Consider the following 24,304-nt stretch of genomic DNA (forward strand, 5'->3'; position numbering starts at 1 on the left):
TGGAGTGTTGTTTGGTAAAGATAAGGGGTCTCTCATGCAAAGAAAGCAACGGCAGAGAAGCAGGAAGGCTTCTCTCCAGGAAGCTGGATAGGGAGGAATGATACGATAAGGCTGATATGAGAAGAATCTTGAGAAAGAAATATTTCAGCGAGCAAACAACTGAGTCAGTCAGTGAGTATGTGAGCGAGTGAACAGCAACTGACTGACCTTAAAAGGCCACACGGTCGTGCCGGTGACTGAATGAGCTAGAGAAAGTGGGCCTCAGGGTTATCTCTGTGAGGTGCCGCTGTATTTATAGATCATCTCAAAAAAGAATCCCTGCCCCCTTTTCGCCCCTGCCACCCTCTCCGTCAGCCCTCCCCTATTTTCAATTAGCCCTTGATGGGTGGAGTAATGCAATCAGGAGTAAGTACAGCTCGCGCGGAGCCTCCCCTCTCAGTCTGCACCAGACTCAGCACAGACACACACTCCTCAGATAGGAAGGTAAGAACCAGCTCCACTTAGCTGCTCCACTCTCCATGCCTTCATCCGTCCATCCTTCCTCCCATTCATCCTCTTCGCTGGTCTTCATCCACCAGTCTTCCATGCTCACTGATGCTCTGCCTCCCCACCCACCTGCTCGTGTTCTCCCTCTTTCCACCTGCACAGTGTCCTCACTATTTAACTACCTCCTTCCACCTCTTTCCGCCTTTTAGCAAATAACTGTATCACCTGTTTCTTTCCAAAAACATCTGCACATCTGTCGACCCCTCTTAATAAGAGTTCATTTCCACCTTTCATCCCTTCCTCACTTCCTTCCTTCCTCCCTTCCTTCCTCCCTTCCTTCTGTCTCAACTTCACTTTTGCACAAAAAAAAGGACTTTCTTTTCAAAAATGAATTAGCTTCTAATTTTACGGTTGGTAGAGACAGTTACGTTTTGCACTGAGTTTACTTAATGTGTGAACTGTAATTTAGGATTTATCCAGGACACTTTCAATTTGATTTAGTATTTTATTCCATTATCTATTTACTCGGCCTGTGTGAGGGGGTTGTCGTTCATAGTTAAACTTTGAGGAGACATTCCTCCAGAAGTGTTGCTCAAAGAAAGCAGAAAATTGCTATAAACAAACTGTTCTTGGAGAAAGGACTGCTTTATAGCTTCCACTTCTTGAAATAGTGGTGAAACTGTTTTAAAAAAACTTTTAAACATCTGGAAACAAGAACAAAAAGCTGCAAATAGTAGTTTCATGCAATGACTAAACCCTCTGCACAACAACTAGAACAGTGAATTTAAATAAATTTTTTTAATGACAGACTTGGACAGATTTTTCTTTTGTGTGTGACAACATTATTGCATAGGCAGTACCTTCAAAGAGACAGCCTTGAAGTCTTGCTGGAACTGTCTGACATCCGCAAACTGTCCAGCTCAGTTTGACTCCCAGATGGGTACCATCAAAGAGACACCAGGAGCTGGGAAACAGCTGCACGGCGTTTCTGAAAAGCTGGAGGTTTTATTTGTGGCGGTTCAGATTATCCTTTTCTTATTTTTAGGAGTCAGATAAATCCTTATATAAGCTAGGTGAGTCATGGCGGGAGCAATAGACAATGAGGGAATGTGGGAGGGGTTGAGAAAGCTCGGAGCAGAAAGGCCGGCGCAGATTAAACGTCTCAACTGCAGCCAGATGAAAGATACTCGCCGCTACAAATCACTCTCAGATCTCATCTTGGACCACAAATAGATCAAGGGGAAGGTGGATTACAACAGAGAGCAGCCCAATTAATAACAGAAAAGCATGAAATTAAGAAAAGAATGAAGGGAATTTCCGCTTTTTGGCCATTTTTCTCCCCCCTTCAACCTCCTTATACGGTGAAAGCTTTGCTGAAGAAACAATGCACATGAAAAATCAGTGTGCAAAGGAATCGAAAACCTGGTCAGCGGAGGGAGAGTATTTCGGCACAGGCGGGATAACATCATTATTACAAGTGTCGTTGAAGACCACTCATGCAGCGACACACACACACACACACACACACAATGACAAGGGATACTGTGATCTGGTGCCGACAGCTGGAGGTGAGGTGATGGATGGGTCAGAGGACAGTGGCGTAGTGAGCGTTGGTATGCAGCGGGGCAAAAGTTGACTGTCTCTAAGCAGGACTGATAGGAGCTATTTATATCCACCTCATCTGTCACCTTCTGGTCCTGGCACCCGGATCAAAACGAAGGGCTGCTGGGAGATGGGAGACTAAGATTTAAAAAAACAAACAAACAAAAACATGGAAAAACCTTGAAGGATCTTTAGCAACACTAGAAAACATGACTGAGTGGAACTGAAGAAACGTCTCTCTGGTGATTTTCCCGGCAAAGCAGATGAGACTCACATGAACATGCTTAAAATATTTATTTTTTTTTTTTTTTTTTGCTGTGTCTCGTGCCTCTCTCTCTCAGGTGAACAAACCCGGGCAAAATGACCGACCGCTACGACTGCCACTACTGCAAGGAGTCCCTGTTTGGGAAGAAGTACGTCCTGAGGGAGGAGAATCCCTACTGTGTGAAATGCTACGAGAGCCTGTACTCCAACACCTGTGAGGACTGCAAGAAGCCCATCGGCTGCAACACCAGGGTAAGAGATGTCAGAGGAATATCTAGATAAAAAGTGTTTCTGATCAAAATAAACGAGTCAGCCTCGCTCTAAATGTGCAACTGATGTCCCCCCCTCTAGGATCTGTCCTATAAGGACCGCCACTGGCACGAGGACTGTTTCAAGTGCTTCCAGTGCAAGCGCTCCCTGGTGGACAAGCCCTTCTCCACCAAGGATGAACAGCTCCTCTGCACCGAGTGCTACTCAAATGAGTATTCCTCCAAGTGTCATGAGTGCAAGAAGACCATCATGCCAGGTGAGGGGAAAAGAGAATCTTTGAATTTGGAAGATGGAATAAATATACTAAAGTCTGTGCAAAATGTCATATGGCGTGCAAATGGAAAAGAAAAGAATACCATTCATTGTTATTCTTTGGGCTTGCGCCGATTCAGCATCCCTCAATATGTGTAGCAGGTTAATAAAGCACATGCCCGGACAACTATTAAGTCTTTTGATACTATTCCATGGTCAAGTGAGTTTTGTGCCTTTGAGAAACTATTGACTACTAAAATAACTTGCATCTTATGAAGAATCTCTTAGTACAGCATATGATGTGACACATAACTGAAAGTACACGTGTGCCTATTAAATATTTCTCTACCATCCATTTCTGAAGGCTCCAGGAAGATGGAGCACAAGGGGAACAGCTGGCACGAGACCTGCTTTACCTGCCAGAGATGCCAGCAGCCCATCGGCACCAAGAGCTTCATCCCTAAGGATAACCATAACTTCTGCGTGCCCTGCTATGAGAAGCAGTTTGCCATGCAGTGTGTGCAGTGCAAGAAGGTAAACACCCAGTTGTTTGCACCATTTTTCTCCAATATGCGTGTTCAGAAAAGGGGTTTACAATCACTGTTCCCTCTCACTAGCCCATCACCACTGGCGGCGTGACCTACCATGACCAGCCCTGGCACAAGGACTGCTTCCTGTGCACTAGCTGCAAGCAGCAGCTGTCTGGCCAGAGGTTCACCTCTAGAGATGACTTTGCCTACTGCCTCAACTGCTTCTGCAACCTTTATGCTAAGAAGTGCGCCTCCTGCACCACCCCAATTAGTGGTAATTATAGGTCTTCCTGAATTTAGAAATTATTGATTATAATGAGGTTCTCGGTTATAATTATTATTATTTTTTTTATTATTCTCAGGTCTTGGGGGAAGTAAGTACATTTCCTTCGAGGAGCGCCAGTGGCACAATGACTGCTTCAACTGCAAGAAGTGCTCCGTGTCCCTGGTTGGGCGTGGCTTCCTCACTGAACGTGACGATATCCTGTGTCCGGAGTGTGGCAAGGACATCTGATCTGTCCCGTAGGCTGACAGATGCATCTGACTGGACGACTGCCAAATACTAGCGTAGCATCTTTGCTACCTAGCGTTGTTATGAACGTACACTGTTGTACGCTATGAAATACATACTACTAACTAACAGTGTTATTTTAATTTGGAAACTTTATTCAGACTAAATGCTCACCATTTGAGAGAAAAAAAGTGAATAGCAATTAAAAAAAAAATCTATGTTAGCATGAATGTAAAGTATGAAATGTTTGCAGGTATATAACGTATGATGCATTCTGAAACAAATCCGCAATATCAATGCACACCATCAGCTTCAAAGTGTGATAATGCTGCTTTGTGCATGGGCTGGACAAGTTTGTGAGAGAGTTCTGCAAGTAACCACATAAATATGAAAAGTGCATCTTTATTGTTATAAATTGTAATTATAGAGTTGTGCATGAAATCAAATAAATTTAAGAAATGCTAGAGCAAAAACAAAACAGGTCGGGTCCATTTTTTTCTTTTCTGTTGATATGAGTATGATCAAAAATCACATGCAAATGCAATAGAAACATGACCGCTGAGTAGGATCTGGTGGCATAAGAAACTTAGGCCACAGAGCTGTAGAGATTTTCACTGTAATTAAAACAGAAAATGTGATTCCTTATATTATGGATTTATTTTAAAAAAAAAACAAAAACATATCATTTCAAAATGCTTGCTCCTGTGCATTTGTGAAGTCTGTTTACATCAATAACCTCAAAGTCACTTTATCCACTGCAATAAATATACGTTAAAAAGACAGCATCCTTTGTTCTTTGTCCTCATTTCAATAATAATAATAATGATTAAGGGAAAAGTCATAATGTTATGCCTGATCAGTGTATGTAAGGTATGTACAATATTACATCACACGTGTATTTAAAAACCCTGAACAATTTTGTGAAACAGCACTGAAAAAAAAAACAGATCTCAGTGTAATGGATAACAAAACTGATGAATATTAATTATCAAAGGACGCCTACTTTGACTTCAAAAGGTTCAGCGAACAAAATCGAAAAAGTTACAGTTTAATTTGCGGTTTGTTTTCTTTCACATCACTGGATAAGAACCGTCTCACAAGTCAAGAAACTCACCAAGTCATCCAGTACCTGAAGCCCGTTCACCTAAATCCATACACAAAAACAGACATTTCGATGTGTGGGATCTGATGTGCGTTGATGATGATCGTTGATGGTAAGGGCACTTGAGGTTGTGGAAAGCAACGAGGAAGCTCACGACTTCGAAAGCTGCCTCAGCATCACGCCGTCGTGTCATCCCTTTAAACTCAACGAGAGCGGCGAGACGCTTTGAGACACAGCTATAAGGGACAGCCAAGGAAGGGGGCGCCGAGAGGTCGGAGTCAGGGAGGGGAGTGATCTGTCCACCACAGCCTGAGCTCCTGTCAGGGCCGCATCAACGGGGGTCAGAGGTCAGGGCCATGTCACATGCTGGATCTTTTTCTTCACTTCTGGAGACTCCAGCGCATTCTGAAGAGAAAGATGAAACTACAGGTATAATCAATACAGCAATGCAATATTGATTTTTAGACAGTTTAATTGGTGTTTCAATGTACTATGTTACCAAATTCTTCTTTTATGAATACTAAACAATATTATTTTAATTTACTTTTTAATATATCACACGTCAAAGAACTACATCTCCCATTAAGGGGTTGCGTCAAACATACAAGATCATCTTCAAAAATCTGGTGCAATAAAGTTCCTACCGAGGAGTTTGCTTCCCGTTTGAGGTTTGCTGCGTCAGTGCTGCGATGAGCGGATGACGCTGAGGAAGATGTGTTGCCTGACAGCTTGCGGATGGGGTTGGACAGATTTGCAGCTGGCGGGGGTTTTAACCTGTCTGTGATTCCTGTTGACGCAGTGGTTCCCTCTGGTTTCTTCACTTTCAGTGGCCCAGACCGAGAGGAACTCCCATCAAAGACGATCAGAGGCCTTTTCCTGTTCTGGTCATTACTGGAGCTGGAAATTACCGAATAATAATATTCATCCGCTCTCGTTCCAGTGAAATGAATTCATCTTGACTTTATATTTGTAGCACAAGAAATGTTGCTCTGTGCTGGTGAAGTGTTTTTCTTTTTTTTGTGACTTGAGGCATTTGTTGTTGGAGCGGGTCATCAACTTCATATGTATTGTTCTTTCTGGACCCGTTGTCTGAAGGACTGGCCACTTTGACATGTATCTCTATCTCTATCTCCATCTAGTGTGCACAGTATTACCAAGGTGTGACACATTCACCAAGCCAGGCTTTAATGCCACAGTATTTCTGAGCATCATGACATTTTACAGTAAAACGTTTGTACTTGTCCCACAAACACATGTTTGTGATATAGGCTAAGTTGAAATAACTGGATCAGCACTAGATGAACTGATCCACCCCATTAGACTTAATTACAGACACTAATTTAACTAAAAAACTAATTTAACAACTAATTTAACTAGTCAAGTAAAGGCAGTCGCTGATGTTTGTTGTAAAACAGACAGATGTGTGGCTGTACTGAAGTCGCAGTGCATCCTAATAACTGTAAAAGCTCATTTTAAATCTGTGATAAACAGATGGAAACAAAGAGGGTTTTGCTGGCAGAATCAAATTATTTAAGTCCTTTGTCCTGCATCAAAATCCCCAGAAAAAATATATCTTCTTTACAACCCACAAGGCTCTATTACACCCTATGATGTCACAGGGAGTTTACATTAGGAGTAATTAGTTGCACACGAAACCACAAACATCCTGAAAGCTTGCAGTGTGTACAGATCGGTGTCTGACCTGCAACCAGCCGCCGTCTGTCTCCTGTCTCGGCTCTTCTCCATCCTCCGTCCCCAGCGGTTGTTTGGTAAAGTCCTCTGCGGCAGAGGGATGACATGCCGGAGGTACAGCTCTGTGAGCAGGTCTCTACTGCCACAGTCTCTGGTACACACATTTTTCTGATTCAGAAGGGGGGGAAAAAACACAGTTAGCTCACCTCAACATGTGAAACACGAATCATTATCTAGTGTTGTCATAAAAAGATATGTATGGGTCTATCCTGGTTGTTAGCTTTCATGCTAACATTTCTGTATTCTTAATTTATTTCCACGTTAAATGACACGTCCTACGTTTCTCTTTAAACGCCGACTCACCTCACTTAATATTAGCCGCATGAAGTCTAGAGACAGTAGCTCAGGGTGCAGTAAGTGATCCACGTCCGAATTACAAACAGCCTTCCCATTTTCTTCCGTGGAAGCCGCCATGTTTATCGCTGCCTTTCTTCTTCGTTGGTGTTTCACAGCAGTGACGCTGATCTCACACTATTGCCTCCTGCTGGACTTGTGAAATTTGTGGGGGAAAAAATAAAATAAAATAAAAAATAAATAAAGGAGTGCTACGAAAGAGTATTAGGGCCACCCATGAGAAACAATTTGATGTATTTCTGTTTTTCCATCATGCACTTCGACAAACAGGTCGAAATGTTCAGATCAAAGTGGACCTCCAAACCACAGAGAAGAGTATTAGGGCTTAATAAAAATTAATAATAAAAAAGAATGTAAATTGTATTGTGATTATTTTTTCATTTATATTGTTTCCGGTTTGTATGTCAACTTTTTTCAACTTTTCTCTCAAAGTGCATGATGACAAAAATCTACCTAATCTCTTTATTTATTATTATTTGTTTGTTTCTTTCTCATGGGTGGCATTAATACTCTTCTGTAGGGATTGCTGCCCACCACACAGATACTTTGTTATCAGAAATATTAGGATGTCAGACTGCAGACTTCTGATCTGCTGCCAATTTACAAACACACCATTTTAGCAATTATTTCAGAAGCTACAGTGCACAAGCTATGTTCACAACAGCTTGGGATTTAAGATATGCTAAGATTCCGGGTTCTCATACGTATGTTTTTTTGTTTGTTTGTTTTTTTCAAATCAATAATCGCACAAGTTCACAAACTGGTTGCATGTGTTGTAGTAAGAGGATAATTGTGACATTGTTAGTGCAATTAAACTACAACAATTAAAAACATATTTGCCCTTTTTATACTGACAGTATTTAGGACAGTCAAGTCTTTTTTGTACTTTATTTTTCAAAGAATTTCCCTTGTGGATCATTAAAGTCTACCTAAGTCTAAGTCTTACATTAAAATTACATTGGATTGTATTAAATGTAATAAATTATTTTTCAGTTCTTCTTCCTTCAGTTTCAAGTCATAGCCGAAGATCAGTGAACAATTTAAAACATTTTAAGCTGCTGGTGTATCCATCAGAGCTGACAGGATTATTCAGAATTCTGTGGTTATGATGTGCGTCATGTTTTCAACAGCATTCATTATGCTTTCAGTATTAAAACTACATTACCAGCCTATTATGCTTCTTCTCATCAGCACTTAATGACATTTTTCATTATCATCTTTCCATGACATTGAATTCAGTGGATGATATAAGTGAATTCGTTTGCCACGACCAGCACCATCGTCCTGTTTTGTGCTGCACACAACTTCTGTTTGGTTTCCACAGGTTCACAGTAAACACGTATTTATACAGCCGCCTCAAAGTGACTCTTAAAACTAATTCATGCATTTGTTATTTCCAGGCTGAACCGCTGCATTTCCTTTCTCGTCTAAATAATTCTCTTAAAACCCCTGCAGTGAGTGGATTCACTGGAATTAGCGAGATATCATACTTTTCCAATTTCTGCTCCTCCTCATTGTCTCCCTGTAAAAACGTATTATTTATAATGAATATATCATATTTATTATAATTTATTTTATTGTAAATCCACTTCCTCGCAGACAAAACCCTCAATGGCCGAGCTCAACCTTATCTTAAAGACCTCATTTCACCCCCACAACGCTTCACTATTAAGAGTCCTCGACTATCAGGCTCTTCTCCTGAGGCGCCAGCTCTCTGTGTGGGGTCAGGAGGCAGGTGACCTCTCTACTTCTGAAGCGTGTAGTTAAGTCCAACTTAGGTGACCCTGAACCTAACCATCTATGCGTACAGAGAACAGTTTTCTCTTGCAAAATTCTGCCGCTAGATGTTTCAGGTTCTGTGAAGGGCTTCATTTTTCTAATCCAATTTCCCAACCTCCCCCAAGTTTCCATCTGCTCCGTGTGTTTTCTTCAATATAGTACACACAGTATATATTCCTCCACTTTGAATAGACATCTAGTATCCCAGCAACTCATTGGCCTATTTCCATTATCTACCTTCGGAGCTTTATGTACATAGAGTTTTTCATCCAAGCACTCTGTCAATGCGACCTCATTTCAAAGCCGTATTTATTTACCCGGTTTCATCATTCAGAAAATCATAATGCATTCAAGTAAACATTCACACCTCAGTAACTGAACCACGTCTTTGTTGACACACGCATGGAGGAAAAAAAAAATGACAAAAGGTTTGTACACAAGTTTCATTAAACGTGTTTTTTTTTTGTGTTGTTTTTTTTTTTCCTCTAAAGCTGTCGGACTTTCTTCTTAGAAACATCACCGGACGATAATACTGCACGCTCGTTTCCCCCGAGGAACTCACCACAAAACTGACAAAAAATAATCACCACCACCACTAGAAGTTAGTAGTTTTTACACTGAAGATTGAGTCTGAAACGACAGGATAACACTTCAGGGACAATATATTAAACACAGAAGTGGACTGACAGTGTAGGCAGTGGCTGCTATGCTGTGGTGATCATGAATATAAGTCCGAGACTCACAGGAATGGTATTTATTTGTGGAAAAAGCAGAAATAATAATGGCGTTTCCCATGAAGTCCTTTCTGTCATTGAACAGTCATCCTTGTGGTGCTAGTACACTGTCAAGAAGACGCACTTTAAAGTGTAGCATCCGAACGCTTATTGACAACAATTATTAACTTGGTGAGAGTCAACAGTAGCTCAGCCTTGTCACACAGCCGACTGTGTCTCGCTGCACACGTAAATGTTGCTGGGTCTCACTCTCCTGTGGCTCCTGCCTGGCACCCTGGGACACAGTCTGCAGCTTTTGGGAATGAACTCCTGACAGGCCTCCCTGAATTTCCTGATCCTCCAGCAGTAGATGACCGGGTTGAAGACCGTCTTCAGGTAGCTGAGCCACAGGGCGCCTATGCTTATCGGGTAGAAGACGGAGCTGTAGTAGAACTGTCGGCTGAACACGGCCAGCAGGCTGACCACCGTGTGCGGCAGCCAGCACACGGAGAAGCCCACGAAGAGGATGAGGATGGTGGTGAAGGCCCTGGTTTTGAAGCTCATGTCCACCTTGATCTGGGGTGGCCGCTGCAGACCGGTGAGTCTCATTTTGCTAACTTGGTTGAGGGCCGGCAGGCAGGAGTGCTCGCTGGTGTGGTTGTGGATGCGCAGGGTGTTGCGGCGCACCGTGTTCAGGATGCACATGTATGAGTACAGCATGACGGCGAAGGGCACGAAGAACACGGCCACGGCCAGCAGCACCGTGTATCCGCGATCTGCCAGGGACTCGCTGTATCCCAGGACGCACTGCGGTGCCCACGCGCCCCCAATGCCGGCGGCGCCCGTCCTCCACCCGACTACAGACGGCAGGGACACGCACAGGCTCAGCACCCACGAGCCCGCGATCAGAAGCTTAGCTCTGTGCGGGGTCAGCTTGTCCTGCCGCTGCACGATGATGAGGAAGCGGTCCACGCTGATTATGAGGAGGATGGACACGCCCTCCAGGACAAACAGCCAGTAGAGCATGATGGAGGCCCGGCAGAACCCGCTCCCGAAGCTCCAGTCGGCCGTGGCCACGGTGACGGCGGTGAAGGGCATGCAGAGCAGAGACAGCATAATGTCAGAGAAAGCCAGCGTGGCGAGGAGGAGATTGATTGCGGAACGCATGGCAGGCTTCTGGTAAACAATCAGACACACGATGGCGTTGCCGAGAAAACCGATAGTGATCATAAAGATCATTATGGCTGCCAGGGTCACGCGTAGAGTGACTGATATGAGAGGAGTTGCGGCCTCCGACGGGAGGCTTTCCGACGGTTCCTCCATGTTGTTCGGCTCCATGAGGTCGCACTCCTCCAACAGGCTTTCGTTGCAAAAAGCCATGGCAGCTACTGTCAAAGGATGTCAGCCCAGGAGAACATGATTCATCACGGCTGAGACGTACTCCAGTGGATGGCGTTCCATGGCAATACCTGAGAACAGAAAACATCAACACACAGGTTCACAAGAAGCAACAATAATTCCAGCGGATGATGACTTGAACACACAGTGCATCACAATGAAGTGCAAAGTCTGTCTCTAAAAAGCTGTAAACGTAATCACAGAAAGAGCTGAAGAGCATCTCGGGGGATATCCAGAAGAGTTCATCTGCTTGCTCATCTATTAGTCAGGGATAATTGTAAATATGAAACGGTGACCGGAGGCCTGACGTCCACATGATGCTGAAGGAGTTATATAAGCCACAGAACGTACAACACACACACAGGACAGAGACGTGTTGCTCACTGGCCTCGCTCAGGTTGATGATTAACAGTCGAGCTGTAATGTTTCACACATGAATAGAAATACACACATTTACACCCAGGGTCTAGTCTAGTCTGGTTTATTCTTATGGTTTTACTTCCTGATGCGCCGCTACGCGTTTGAGTATTAACAGTGCCACGGGGAACGTTGTGGAATTCAGATGCAGTCCTCTGAAGTGAACAAGGATCCCGCAGCTGAGGACCCGTGATAACAGGAACGATGCTCCGCGTCTGATGTCCTGTGGAGTTCTAGCATTTTATCTCTCAGGGCGTTTTAACAGCAGCTCGGTTTATCATTGTAGTAGGTGTTACTGATAACGGTGACTCTGTTCTGCTCGAGTGTCCCAGTAAGTCATCACGGTGCCTCAGCGAAACCAGCAGGCACCGCTCTGACGTGGAGCAGAGGAGAACATCAGTGAAAACATTTTTAGTTTGCTCCCATCTTTGTGTCAAAACATCCTTAAAAAAAAACCTAAATGCTGTGTTGCTACTGGTGAGCGGACCGTGTCTCCGGTCGTGTTATCTCAGTTTATGTTGAGATGTTGAGTGAAAGGAGGCGAGCCCCTCAGAGTCTGTAACTACATTCTAGCACGAAATCCCCTCATAAGCCATTGCATAGTGTTGCTGGCTGTTGCCACGGCAACACGGTCACCCGTTCCATGGCAACAAGCGGCCCCATACTCTCATCCCTTCTACAAGTGTCAATAGATTTTTGTTTTGTTTTTTTTACTGTATCACATGACCTATACAAAGGCTTATTTTTTTTTCAGAAACTAAACTGATTTTTAAAATACTTTCAACGACACTTGAGGGAACATTTAAAGTATTCATGTCTTAAGGTGTTATTTCAGATGTTTTTATTATTTCTAATAATTGTTTGGTGTAGTCAGTAGGCTACAACTGCACTGTAAATAAGGCTAAAAAAAACCCAACAACAACTAATAAATAAATAGCACGACCACAGCGCAGGAATAGCATGATGTCTGCATAATGCCTACTATGTAGAAAATAAAATAACATTTTAAAGCATTTATGTGAATAAAATCACCTTTCAGCATTAATGACTGCAAATCATGTTGAGTTGACACGTCTGATTTCAACTGAAATCAGGTATTTTGTTCAGCCGCTCAGTGATGCTCAGCACTGATGTAATGCTGCCTGGGGAAATCTAAATAATCAAATTGTTGGGATGAAAACAAGACAGGCTGGAAAAACCGTCTCAGCGGCCTCTGTTTTCATGTAGATTTTTAAAAGGATGTGGAGGCTTCAGATCTTCCAAACGAGGCTGATGTTTTGATTTAACACTGTAGCATTAGATTACACTGTAACCTAATTTCCCTGTGCATCTAATTCATTGCTTTCATCCATTTTTCTTTTTCTTTTTTTGACACGGCTCCACCATCGAGTCTGTACAACGTGTTCCGCCGTTCCCATATGAATTCACGTCTCTTCCACACCTGTCTGTCAGTCACACGCTCAGCCTGCCTGCACCCACCTCATTCTCATTCATCATCATTAAAGGAGTCAAAACAAGTCACGTTTTTCCTTTTTTTCTGTTGCTTTTTTTTTTTTTTTTGATACATTGGAGGCGTCAAAACCCAAATCCCAGATTGCTGTTTTTTCGGGGTTTTTTTCTTCCCCTCCCTCTGAGCATCGGGAATAATAAGAAGGGAATCATTAATGATTAATTTCTAATCATTAACCAAACATAACCAGGCTTACCTTGACGGTTACCAGGCCCTTGGCTCGTCTCTCGTCGTGCCAGTCAGCTCCGTGGCCGCGTCTCTCTTCCTGTGCATGCTGAGCTTTTCCTAAAAAAAATCCCACTTTGAACATTTCGCTGCCGTATCGATCGCCATCGTGCCTCCTGCGGATGATGCACGATGCTGACGCCACAAGAGCAGGTGGTCTCCGAATTAAAGGAGCAGTATGGCAAAAAAATAAATAAATAAAGACAAAAATAAAGAAGGCGGACACTCCTATTACATTAATCCCTCTGAGGATACATCAACAGCTGATCAGTTTTTACATTAATACGTTTCAGATCTTCTAGTGGCAGATTTGACACTCACAAAATAAACTATTTTTTTTTTATATCAAGTGTGTGCATGTGTCAGGCTGCATCCTGCTGAGGATGGCTGCTGTCATCAAGGAGTGTCATCGCTATGGGGTGGGGGTGCCTGGTCTGGTCTATGTGGGTGCTGCGTGTCTAAGCACCCACAGGTCCAAAAGTTTCCCAGCAGAACACTGTGTTGTCAGAATATGGTCAATGCCATTTACTTATCCTGGTGGTGTTAATGTAGTGGCAGATCAGTGTATGTAAGATGACAGTTCCCCTTCATCACTGCAGCAGCAAATGAATAAACTTGTGCAATTTACTGGAAGCAGAATAATCTAATCTACACCAAATGCAGAATGGTTCCTTCCACTATTAAGTCCACCAATTAAACTAATTACATCAGCAATCTGTTAATTTAAGATTCTCTCCATCAGTTAATCAACCACTATATAATGTATGCATATTTAAATAAAAATAATAAAACACGTCTTATAATTATAAAATGAATGTCTAATTTATACAAACTAAACTAGGTTTATTTAAATTAAGACTAAATAATAGCACGTATTCATTTTAAAATAGTGTATGTTTAATTTAGTTAAATATAAATATTCGCATGCACATTATATATTATATTATATTATATTATATTATATTATATTATATTATAGTATATTATGTTATATTATACAACCCAAAACCCCAATAAAGGACAAAATCTTACTAATTCATGCTTCGATTCTTCTTGTTCTATATATGTTGTGACATGTTATAGAGTTTGTTGCTTATTATACAGTTGTTTTTTTCATCTCCAAATACTCTGTAGACTTTTATTTATTTTTTTAAATAAGAACATGTAATAATTATTTCGCTCAGAAGATGGCAGCATTGAATCCCAGTTGAATTTGCTGTCCTGTGTTGTGGTATTTACGAGTGAGCGATGACTTTTAATTCAAATGAAGTTGTTATTCTTTTTGAGAAAACAAAATACAACATACAACAAAAATAATCCCAGAAACAAATCTGACTCCATTTAGTCATGAAATTCTTATATTTTATTTGGTGCATGTTGGTGGATTAGATACAGAATGTATAAAAAGGCACCTACAGAGAGTTTCCACAAGTAATTCAAATGTAAACCAATACATTTTTGTCTGGCATATTTGCACAAGTAGACAAAGATATATTCACACACTTAGCATGCGGGCTGAGGTTTTTTTCTTTTCTTTCTTTTCTTTTTTTTTTTTTTTGCTTGTCTAAATTGGCATCGTGCCCATGTGTTGAACATGCCCATCAAACGTGTTCCACTCCACCAGTCTGGCACATGCATGCTCGTCACGTTCGGCGGCACCCACACAACACGCCAGCCACTGAGAGAATTCACTTCCCTGTTCGTTTTTCCACAGATGTTTGCTTTAATTTCTTCCTGATTGAGAGACTTTGGTACTCCCATCAATCACCCAAAATAAAAACAAGCAAACGCAGGTAACGACGTTCGCAGCTACATCAGAGGAGGGAACCCAGAGAAAATTGACTGAGCAGCTGCGTGACATTTAGACAGGGTACGTCAGACATTTTCATACTCGCAAACAAAAACCAAACACCTTTGACATTACGTCCACCCTCAAATGGGCCTTTTTTACTTGTGCACCCTCTGCTCTGACTGAAAGTATGAGCTTCTGGATCCACTGAGGAACCCACAGTGTGTTAATCAGTGTTCAGTGGTTAACCAATCTCTGCATTGTGATAATAATTAACAGCCAACAGTGAGGAACGATAATGTGCAAACCGCACTGAAATAGTTGTCGATTAAAACTTTTCTAACCGATTCGCTGGTTAAGTGCAGGTCTGCTCTACGTTCCCGCTCTGTGAGACACGAAGCACTGAAGGAGGGATTAACGTGTAGTAATTGCTTTATGTAAAATAGCGCTGAACAAGCCTTTAAGAGCAATTATGAGCAATTATATTAGTGGTTATTATTGTAAGGCAGTAATAACATCCTTGGCGTGAAACTGCAAACAGCCCATAACTCAAGTTTAAGTAGAACCTACTGATATATTTTCAAGGAAATGACATTTTTATGTAATTTAATTTGAATTGATCGGGGACTTTGGGGTTTTCTCGGGTTGGTGCAACAGCATCAGCGAGCACCTTCGGATCCCAGCATTGATATTCAGTGAAGACATCTAGTGCTGTGTGATGACAAAACCCTTTAAAGGGCTTTTTTATCCCCCCACAGTTCCAGACTTATCTTCCTGAGCTTTGAGGGGATCGCGCTGCAATCCTGGAAGCTTATATTCCGCCGCCATTTTCATCTGAGAACTTGGCAGCCCGGTGGGAACACGTCACACGTAGCAGCGGTCAGCAGTGGCACCACGCTCCACCGTTACATCCATTTGGTGGCATGGTGGTGCCTCCCAATAAGAGAATCTGAGAGCGGAGTTTGCATGTTTTTGTTTCGGGTGTTCCAGTTTCCTATACGGTTCATCTGACCCTAAATTAGCTGTAGGTGCATGCAAGTGTGTGGAGTGGGGATTGTTTTTCTGTGGACCGTGGCCTTGTAATATGGCCTCCCCATGATCCTCTCCAGGAAAAGTGTAGGTAATAACGGTTGGAATCGTGTAGATATACATGTTCCTCATGTTTCCTAATGGTAATGAGCTCGGTGCATCACTCCGTAATAAATAATAACTCAATAAAAGGCTCCCTGATTGTCATAGTTGCACCTAATTATGTGTTTAAAAAATAAATTTTAACATAAATAGTTTATTTCTGTCTGTATCAGCTTTCTTGGAACCATCACCATGTTCCCAGACATTAAAAAACGGCTCCATAGTGCGAACGTGGAAAGACCCGCGCTCAAACCAATCCGTCCGCCCGGCTAATTATAATCACAAAGCTAGTGTTCCCCTTAAAATGTGCCGAACACTCAGCAAGAACACAAGCAGACGCACACCTTTCATGTGTGTTTTGAAAGTGGTAATGAGCTTTATTGATCGCTGGCAATAGGAAATAAGTGGCTCTAGCAATAACAGAAAACCAAAGGAAACCGTTTAATCCTGAATCACATAAAGACCGACGGGCCTTCCCAAAAAAAAAAAAAAAAAAATCAGTCACTGGTTTGTTTGTTTTTTTGTTAAGGCAGGATGTCAATGTGGAAGTGTCTAGAATAAATCCACTCAGTGCAATTAAAAGTGTGACACTTGCAGAAATCATTAACTTCACAGTTTGTGTTTACTCCTCTGTGTCCTGTCAACAGCTACTGAAGCAGCCGACCTTTGACCTCCACCCTCCCTGTTTTCGCAGCAAGCGCGGCACGTCTGTGGCGTTTTCCACCATCGGTTTGTGTCTACAACACATATGTATTATTGTGCGTTAAGTTGGAGAGAAGATTGTGGTGTTTGTTTTTTGTTTTTTTTTACCCCCACCAGACGTCCTGAGCTTCTTGCTGCCAGACACATCATCTGTGGGAAAAAGATCCACCGCCTCGTGTCACTCCATCTCACCGTCACCTTGGCAACCGCCGACGAGGTGAACTGCCAGCTGGGATGGCCGACCTCCGATTGGCTGCGTTCCACTGAGCTGCAGTCCGTAGCCCTGCCACGGGACACATGAGCCACACTGGCGCGCAGTATATTACACATAAATGTAGATGCATGCAGTCTTGACAGAGTAAGCGGAGATTTAGCAAAGACAGGAGGCATAAAAACTAAGAAGTTGTGTTATAACAATTTTAATTTTTTTTTTAAATTAACAGTTTAATTAGTTAACCTAATTATTCTATAAATTGTGTAAAACATCTGAAAATCTAAAGATGATATTAACAAGAAAGCCTTGGCTGAACAACTGAGCCCGATTTCCTCACGTCTGTATATTATCTCATGAAAGACACTTCTAGCTCCAGTTTGGACAAGTACATTCTCACTGGCTCGTTGGACAATATGCATTAAGAAAGCAGCAGAGTACATGTTTAATATATAACTGAAAGTGTGAACTAAAATGACAGATGAAAATGACGAGCGGGCCTGTTAAATGCGTGTGTGTGTGTGTGTATTCATTAATGATGGCCATGTCAAACCATAACACAGTTTTATGTCAAATTTATTAAATAATTAGTATTTTCCGTGAAAATAAACACAGTAGGGGGAAAATAAATAGTCCAAATCATCACACAAGAATACGCGGCAGGCTTGTACATAAAGTTAAGGGAATGTTTGCTTATTTGTAAAAAGAAGTCTCCTATACAGGAAAGTACAATATTGGAATAACTGGAAATTGCTTGTTGACCATTTTTACCGTGTCACAACATAATTCCACAGACAACACAAAAGTAAGAAACACATTGGAAGGTAGCTCACTTATTGCTCATTAAATGTAGAATAAAACTTTAAAAAAAAATGTTACATTAGAAATAAAATGTAGGCAACAGCCCAGTCTAGTGTGGCACATCAAACTCTGCAGCATAACAAGGGAACTTTTGTTTTAACAGTACAAAGATATGGGGTGAAAGAAAAAAAAAAATGTTTCCATTTTGGTGTTAAAGCATCTTAACTTTTAATTTCTCCTCTGTGGGTTGTAATATTTCGGTGAACAATTACCGGTTTTCTGATCAGAATTCAGCTCATAGTGCAGAAAAATAACTAAAGATGCATACTGGTGGACATTTGCCCTGCTCTGAAATGAACACACTCTAGGTAACAGAGATTTTGTGGATCAAAGGTCATGGACAATGTAAGAAATGGTAACCAGATACTTTCGTAATTCTGGGAAACACTTATCTAAAACACTGTTCAAACACTTCACGTTGTTCAGATTTCCTGTCCTTCCTTTTGTTCTTTTCACGTGTCGCTATACATCCTCTTGCACTCTATGGAGGGGGACGGTGTGTCCGGTCCCATGCTGCCCACCTGTGAATATGCGTCCTCTGGGGTGCGCGGGAGTCCAGGCGGCGTCATGCGCTTTTCTTTCTGCCTCCGGTTGCAGAACCAGACCCTGACCACCTCCTTTTCTAGTTGCAGAGTGTCCGCTAAAGAGTTGATCTCCTGCGCGGAGGGTTTGGGACACTTGAGGAAGTGGCTCTCCAGCGCGCCTTTTACGCTCACCTCGATGGATGTGCGCTTTTTCCTCTTCCTGCCCTGGGTGGCGATCTTGTCGATGCTGGTCGGGCTGCCGGTCGTGGAGTCGGCTTCTTCCAGCCATTTGTTCAGAAGAGGTTTCAGTTTGCACATGTTCTTGAAGCTCAGCTGGAGCGCTTCAAACCTGCAGATGGTGGTCTGTGAGAACACGTTGCCGTACAGTGTGCCCAAAGCTAAGCCCACGTCTGCCTGGGTGAAACCGAGCTTGATTCGCCGCTGCTTGAACTGTTTGGCGAAATGCTCCAAATCATCAGATGTCGGGGTGTCCTCGTCTGAGTGAGACTCGTGGCCCACGCTGTGATGCTGGTTATGGTGCGTGTGGTGATTATGGTGGTGATGGTGATGGTGGTGGCTGCTGTGGTCCAGCTCAGGGGACTCTCCGCGCACCAGCCCCGAGTGCATGAGGCTCTGACCGGTGTGTGAGCTCAACATCCCGTTGACTGTAAATCCTCCAGGCTGGGAGTATATGAGGGACTGTTGTTGCTGCTGCTGCTGCTGCTGGCCCTCTGTGATGCTGATATGCGCTGCGGAGGTGCCTCCCCAACTTCCCGGATGTGTCTGATGGGGTCCCAGATGTGGAGACCTGTGGTGCAGAGCTGAGTGGAGGTCATCTCTGCCGGTGTTCCTCTTCACCTCTTGCTGCTGGGAACCGGGAGACCACGGAGAGCCGGCATCTGCCGCAGCCGCTGCAGCCGCAGCCGCCGCGGCTGCTGCGTGAGGCAACGTTGTCACCCACTGGTGGGCATGGCTTAACATGTGTCCCCCGTTACTCGCCACCATTGCTCCGTGCATGAAGTCACTCTGCACCATCTTAACCGAAGGGTCCCCTCTGTATCCACTAGACACTGTGGTCACAGCGGTGTTGCCCGGCTGCATGCCACCACCCCTCCGATCAGAGTGAAGGACCGGCCCGGATAAAATCCTGCTGCTGGTTAGGTATGGACTCGATGTGGCTGTTGCCATTCCCCAAAGCATATATCTTAAGATGTAATTCTTTCTTCTGGCGTTCGGTGTAAGTCCGTTTTTCTCTAATCCATGAATAAGTTCAGTCTATTTCAGCACGAGTGAAATATTTGCGCAATTTAAAAAGTGCCAAATCACTCCATAGAGGCTTATATGGTAGTTTTAGTTAAAGGGCGACTCGTGCTGCTGTAACCCGTGTCACAAAACGCATCCCTGTGCGGCAAAACGATAGTTTCAGAACTTTTCTCTGTCCCGGGAGCTCCGCCGTGCGTAATCCACAGACTTAATATGGAAAAAAAAAAACACCTTTTCTGATCCGTGACAAACCAAAGAGCTGTTAGTTCACTTGTGTATCTGGTTACATGTCTGATATTGACGTTAAATTATTTCAGAGATGAAATAATCATGATGAGAAAAAAAGAGGATTTAAGTCTCTGCAGTGTCTCGGCTCCTCAGCCGACTGCATCTGCTCTATCCGGCGCGTCCTCTACAGTGCGAAGGAGACGAGCATGTGTTTACGATGTGCCAAGGCTGCGTATTCCTCTCCCATCTCCATCCAATTACAACAGAACTGCTCTGCAGAGCTCCTGCTGATTGGACGCACAGCCAGAGAGGAGTTGGTGAGCCTAAGAGTTGAGCCTCGGGTGCATAGAGATCTCGCTGCGAGAAAATGCAACAATTTGCTGGAAAATATTACAATCAACGAAAAAAATGATATTAAAAAAAAAGGCGCAGAATAGCCTGGCCGTGTCTTCAAGTATTCGCAAAGTACAATGTGAATAAAAACAGTAGGCTGGATAAGAGAAAGAGAAAAGTTTTTCCAAAGTAAGGAAACTATTAAATATATGTAAATAATTAAAATGTATTATTGAACCCTTTTGACAAACTCGATGACAATAAAGTCGAGGATGAAGCAATGTCTGATAATTATTTATAATATTCCGGAGCAGTTGAGGCCTGAACCAAGGATACTGGAGTCGGCTTTTGTCGCTCAGTGGGTTCGGACGCCTCTGGCATCTTAATGCGCTCCCCTTTTCACATGGTAAAGGGAAGGCCATGGTGGCGTGACGCGTCGCACTGTTGAGCGCTGAAAACCAGCATGCAGTTTGATTTTTCCATCTTCAAAAAAAGCAAACAAAAAAACAAAAAAAACAAAACGATTCTAGCGGGACGTTTCCATGCTGCGTCGGTTTATGGACGGCTAGTTAAACAAACGTGTCGTGGGGGATTTTCTACTTCGGGGTTGCCTCGCTTTTACGGGTCTTGAGAGAGTTATGCACCGACTGAGACACATGGAGGTTTGTGACGGGAAGAGAGAGCCAGGTGCGGCCCAGTAAACGTGTTGATCATTTATGTTTTTCAGCGGATTTGTCTTGGATCTTATCCAAAAGGTAAAAGTTAAACTTGACACAAATCCGCATTCCTCCCTCCCTCCCAACAACATCAACTGCGCTCATTATCACATTTAAATTTACATTAACTGTATTAGGACCAGCGAGCACGTTCTTATAATTATGATTTTAGGATATAATCAATTAGGAAAAAATAATCTAAACATGTTAAGGGATTTATCAGCAAAAGCAAACAGTCTATTTATTATTCTTATTACCTTATTGTAAAGTTCTAAAAGTGAGATTAAAATGCATTAAAGTACTTGCAATAAACTAAGAAGCAGTGCAAATAAGATGACTATCAATTAACAGTTGAACAAATATAAAATTTACATATTTTTTCCATATGATGTCACACTGTAATTTCCAGTACTAGCACATAAACTGGTTGGGTGTTTCCCAACATCCCTTCAAGAGTCCAGTGAGCTTTTATTTACATACTCTCAAGATGAGCTGTGTGCAGTTCAACAATTAGCACTTTAAAATTTTTAACTTTCAAGAAAGTGGCTTGAGCCAGCTGCTTTCCACTTTCACATCTGTGCTGACAGGACATTAAATTGTCAGGAATGACCGACTCTAAAATCATAATGTGTGTATAAGGTGGCACTTCTGGGTTTAGCAGTAGACGACATTTTCATTGTAACTTGGTGGCAAGAACGCTTTCTGGGTGGTGCTTTCTCCTCGGCTGTGACATTTCCTTCTACATGTAAAATAATCATTTACATGTAAAGAATCACTTAAGAGACTTCATAACAAAGTCTCGAGTTGTGACCATGCGTGCTAACCCGACTAAAAACCTCTTTCAGCTAAAGTGGTCAAACTTCAAATATCTAAAATGCCAAACTGCAAAGGGAAAAAAATGTTGATTTTATAATACCCGAAACCATAAATGTTTAGCAGACTTTTGCCAAATCCCTCGCTTCATTTCCAGCATGTTTGCAGAAGCGCTGTCCTTGTGGTTTCAAGGATTTGCACATGACATAAAGACGGCACAGAGAAAATTTCAAGGAATCCGAGAGATATTACACAAAAAACTAATATATCGTAATTGTTGTAATGACGTTTAAATTCTGAAAACAAGATTCTAATATTTTTTTTTTTTTTATCAGCGGCCGATTATTTGTTCTGCAGCTTTTTCAAACTTTCAGTATGCGCAGAGAAGCTGCACAAAAGCGCCACAGTGTTTGGAGCCTACCAGCATAATGTGGAGAAAAGTAGACGACTCGGGGAAGGGCAGTAATGTTTTTCATGTGTTGTGCTGCCTGGTCACAGCACCGGGTCCTCTATTTGTTATTCATGAAGGAAGCTGGGTGAAGAGGCCTTCTTATGATGCACATTTTTTCCCTCTGTTCCCTTCTCTTTCGCCATGGAGCTGCTTGACAACTAAGAAAATCATCTGTTTTAGTCGCGGTGAATACTGCAATTAATCCAGCATAATGAGCATGACACCGTCAGCTAATTGACATCATTGTTTCTTTAAGATCTCCCTCAAATTATTTACACAGAGACTCCTTCTCTCTCCCCCCCTCCCCTCTCTCCCCCTCCCCGCCTCTCTTCGTCTCCCTCTGCTCGCCCTCTGTTGAGTCTTCAACATGCAGATCGGCCATTTCTGTCCCCGGGCTATTTTCTTTGGTAGACTTTTGAAATATGCAAATGCTTCCAACAAAAATTGCGAAAAGAAAAAAAGAAAAGCCTTCATCTGGGCTCCAGGAGTTTTCCATTCAAAGAAACAGATGATTTTTTTCTCTTGTCTATGCTCTTGTTTTGTTTGCTTTGTCAGTCAAGGGTCCGTCTAATTAGGAAAAGAGAAAAGCACGAGCGAGGGAGACGAAAACAAAAATGAACGCGCGAAGGTTGGCCCGCGTTGTCACTTAAGTTTATTTTTCTGCAGAGCCCGTAACCAGATCTCACCAAACGTGGATTGTTGTCGTTAGCAGGTAACACCGAACGATCTCTTCGTGCATGTTGCACTGTACGAACGGGGAAACGGTTCCCTTCCTCTGCCGCAGCAGCAGGACGTCGTATTTACACGTTTGACTTTACTGCAATGTTTGTCTGCGCTGAACTTCTCCTCATCCCCGTACTCTTTATATTCTACCTCTTCACTGTCACCCTGTGGTTCTGATCATGAGTGTGTTTGACCTTCAGCTCTCCCTGAGTCAGAGAGATCCTTCACAGCGTGAGCCTCTACCCACAACCCCCTGCTGCGTCTTTAAATCAGAAGCAGAGGCAGCCGCGGCGAGAGAGAGAGGGAGAGGGAGAGACACAAGGAGAGACAAAGTGAGGTAGTCGGCGTGCAGGGAGAGTGTGAAGCAGAGGATATAGAGGGGAAATGATCAAAGCACTTTCATTTCCAAAGTCCTCATTCACAGAGACGGAGAAATAAGAGAGGAACGTGACCAATAGCTCTCAGATTCAAAGGCAGATGTCTTTGAGGTTCAGTGTCTTAATGCACTGTGATGTGATGTGATGTTTGAAATTGCTCAAAGGCCATACCTGAGTATAAACATGATTCATTTGGGATTAAAAGTTTCCTGGGACAGTTTCTCAACTGTACTCGATGTGGTGGAACTGCTCACTGCAGAGGGAAGCTAGCGGGCAAGGAGAAGGAGAAGGAGAAAGAGGAGGAGGAGGAGGAGGGGGGCAGTCGTGTTTACCGCACTGGAACAACTGTCAATTACAAACCCCCGCCGCGCCTTAAACGATGACACCCAGCGGACGGACGCACCGGTTAAACACCGTTGTGGGCCGGGCCCATTATGCGTTAAGGGGGGAGTTAATATGTGAAAATGACATTCATTAATCCAAACTGGTGACGTGAAAGGGGCCAAAGACACAAGGAATAGCAGAAAGGATAGAGAAGGGAAACGGTGCAAAGACATTGTGTGTGTGTGTATATGTGTGTGTGTATCCAGGTGCTTGCAGGTGTGCGCAGAAGTGTCTGAATGCATTAACAAAATGGTGAAAAGTGTTCTCGGAAAGAGAAGGTACAGAAGTCTATGATTAATGTTTACGCAAAACTAAACACGGTAGAAAAGAGCAACATCTGGGCCAGAAGAAAAACAGAGGAAATTGAGAGAAGATGAGACTCTCTGAGTCAAAACATTCAGATAAAACTACACGGAAAAAAAAATATGGTGCTTATATTGCGGAGAAAGAAAAAATAAGACATGTAAAATGGGTTAAGACAAAGGAAGCCTATAAGTCTTTAATTTCCTCTTAGCTTTCAGAAAGGCTCATGAGCAGAAATAGAAATGAAAACAAAAACACAATGTTTCTGCGTTTGTGGTTGTTTTTGTGTCTCCCTACTCGAGTTTTTCCTGCATGTTCTGTCTGCGCAGT

At 42.9% G+C, this 24,304-nt stretch overlaps 4 protein-coding genes across 4 annotated transcripts; 1 reads left to right on the forward strand and 3 right to left on the reverse strand.

The window, feature by feature from the left end:
• Positions 1–345: 345 nt before the first annotated feature.
• Positions 346–4,576, forward strand: LOC125017936 (four and a half LIM domains protein 2). The gene is made up of 6 exons (XM_047601509.1): positions 346–483; positions 2,430–2,604; positions 2,704–2,878; positions 3,239–3,408; positions 3,492–3,678; positions 3,767–4,576. The coding sequence occupies exons 2-6, from the start codon at positions 2,449–2,451 to the stop codon at positions 3,916–3,918; spliced, it is 840 nt and encodes a 279-aa protein (XP_047457465.1). The 5' UTR covers positions 346–483; positions 2,430–2,448; the 3' UTR covers positions 3,919–4,576.
• c12h2orf49 (chromosome 12 C2orf49 homolog) lies at positions 4,554–7,225 on the reverse strand. Its single transcript, XM_047601510.1, has 4 exons — positions 7,073–7,225; positions 6,720–6,877; positions 5,662–5,914; positions 4,554–5,422 (listed from the first exon to the last, which is right to left on the reverse strand). Exons 1-4 carry the CDS (start codon positions 7,181–7,183, stop codon positions 5,366–5,368), a joined length of 579 nt encoding a protein of 192 aa, XP_047457466.1. The 5' UTR covers positions 7,184–7,225; the 3' UTR covers positions 4,554–5,365.
• A 1,969-nt stretch (positions 7,226–9,194) lies between these two features.
• gpr45 (G protein-coupled receptor 45) lies at positions 9,195–13,365 on the reverse strand. Its single transcript, XM_047600974.1, has 2 exons — positions 13,137–13,365; positions 9,195–11,084 (listed from the first exon to the last, which is right to left on the reverse strand). The coding sequence occupies exon 2, from the start codon at positions 10,993–10,995 to the stop codon at positions 9,835–9,837; it is 1,161 nt and encodes a 386-aa protein (XP_047456930.1). The 5' UTR covers positions 10,996–11,084; positions 13,137–13,365; the 3' UTR covers positions 9,195–9,834.
• Positions 13,366–17,556: 4,191 nt separating this feature from the next.
• Positions 17,557–20,244, reverse strand: pou3f3a (POU class 3 homeobox 3a). The gene has a single exon (XM_047601007.1). It carries the CDS (start codon positions 19,581–19,583, stop codon positions 18,312–18,314), a length of 1,272 nt encoding a protein of 423 aa, XP_047456963.1. The 5' UTR covers positions 19,584–20,244; the 3' UTR covers positions 17,557–18,311.
• Between the last annotated feature and the right edge of the window lie 4,060 nt (positions 20,245–24,304).

The sequence above is a fragment of the Mugil cephalus genome, chromosome 12 (assembly GCF_022458985.1).
Source record: "Mugil cephalus isolate CIBA_MC_2020 chromosome 12, CIBA_Mcephalus_1.1, whole genome shotgun sequence".
NCBI lineage: Eukaryota > Metazoa > Chordata > Actinopteri > Mugiliformes > Mugilidae > Mugil > Mugil cephalus.

Bases quoted from the DNA above. Each gene is read 5' to 3' on its own strand.
- pou3f3a (XM_047601007.1), bottom strand. From the start codon at position 19,583: ATGCTTTGGGGAATGGCAACAGCCACATCGAGTCCATACCTAACCAGC.
- c12h2orf49 (XM_047601510.1), bottom strand. From the start codon at position 7,183: ATGGCGGCTTCCACGGAAGAAAATGGGAAGGCTGTTTGTAATTCGGAC. The intron at 6,878-7,072 runs GTGAGTCGGCGT...CTTCTGAATCAG, and splicing joins TGCGGCTAATATTAAGTGAG to AAAAATGTGTGTACCAGAGA. The intron at 5,915-6,719 runs GTCAGACACCGA...GGTAATTTCCAG, and splicing joins CAGACGGCGGCTGGTTGCAG to CTCCAGTAATGACCAGAACA.
- LOC125017936 (XM_047601509.1), top strand. From the start codon at position 2,449: ATGACCGACCGCTACGACTGCCACTACTGCAAGGAGTCCCTGTTTGGG. The intron at 2,879-3,238 runs GTGAGGGGAAAA...CCATTTCTGAAG, and splicing joins CAAGAAGACCATCATGCCAG to GCTCCAGGAAGATGGAGCAC. The intron at 3,679-3,766 runs GTAATTATAGGT...TATTATTCTCAG, and splicing joins CTGCACCACCCCAATTAGTG to GTCTTGGGGGAAGTAAGTAC.
- gpr45 (XM_047600974.1), bottom strand. From the start codon at position 10,995: ATGGCTTTTTGCAACGAAAGCCTGTTGGAGGAGTGCGACCTCATGGAG.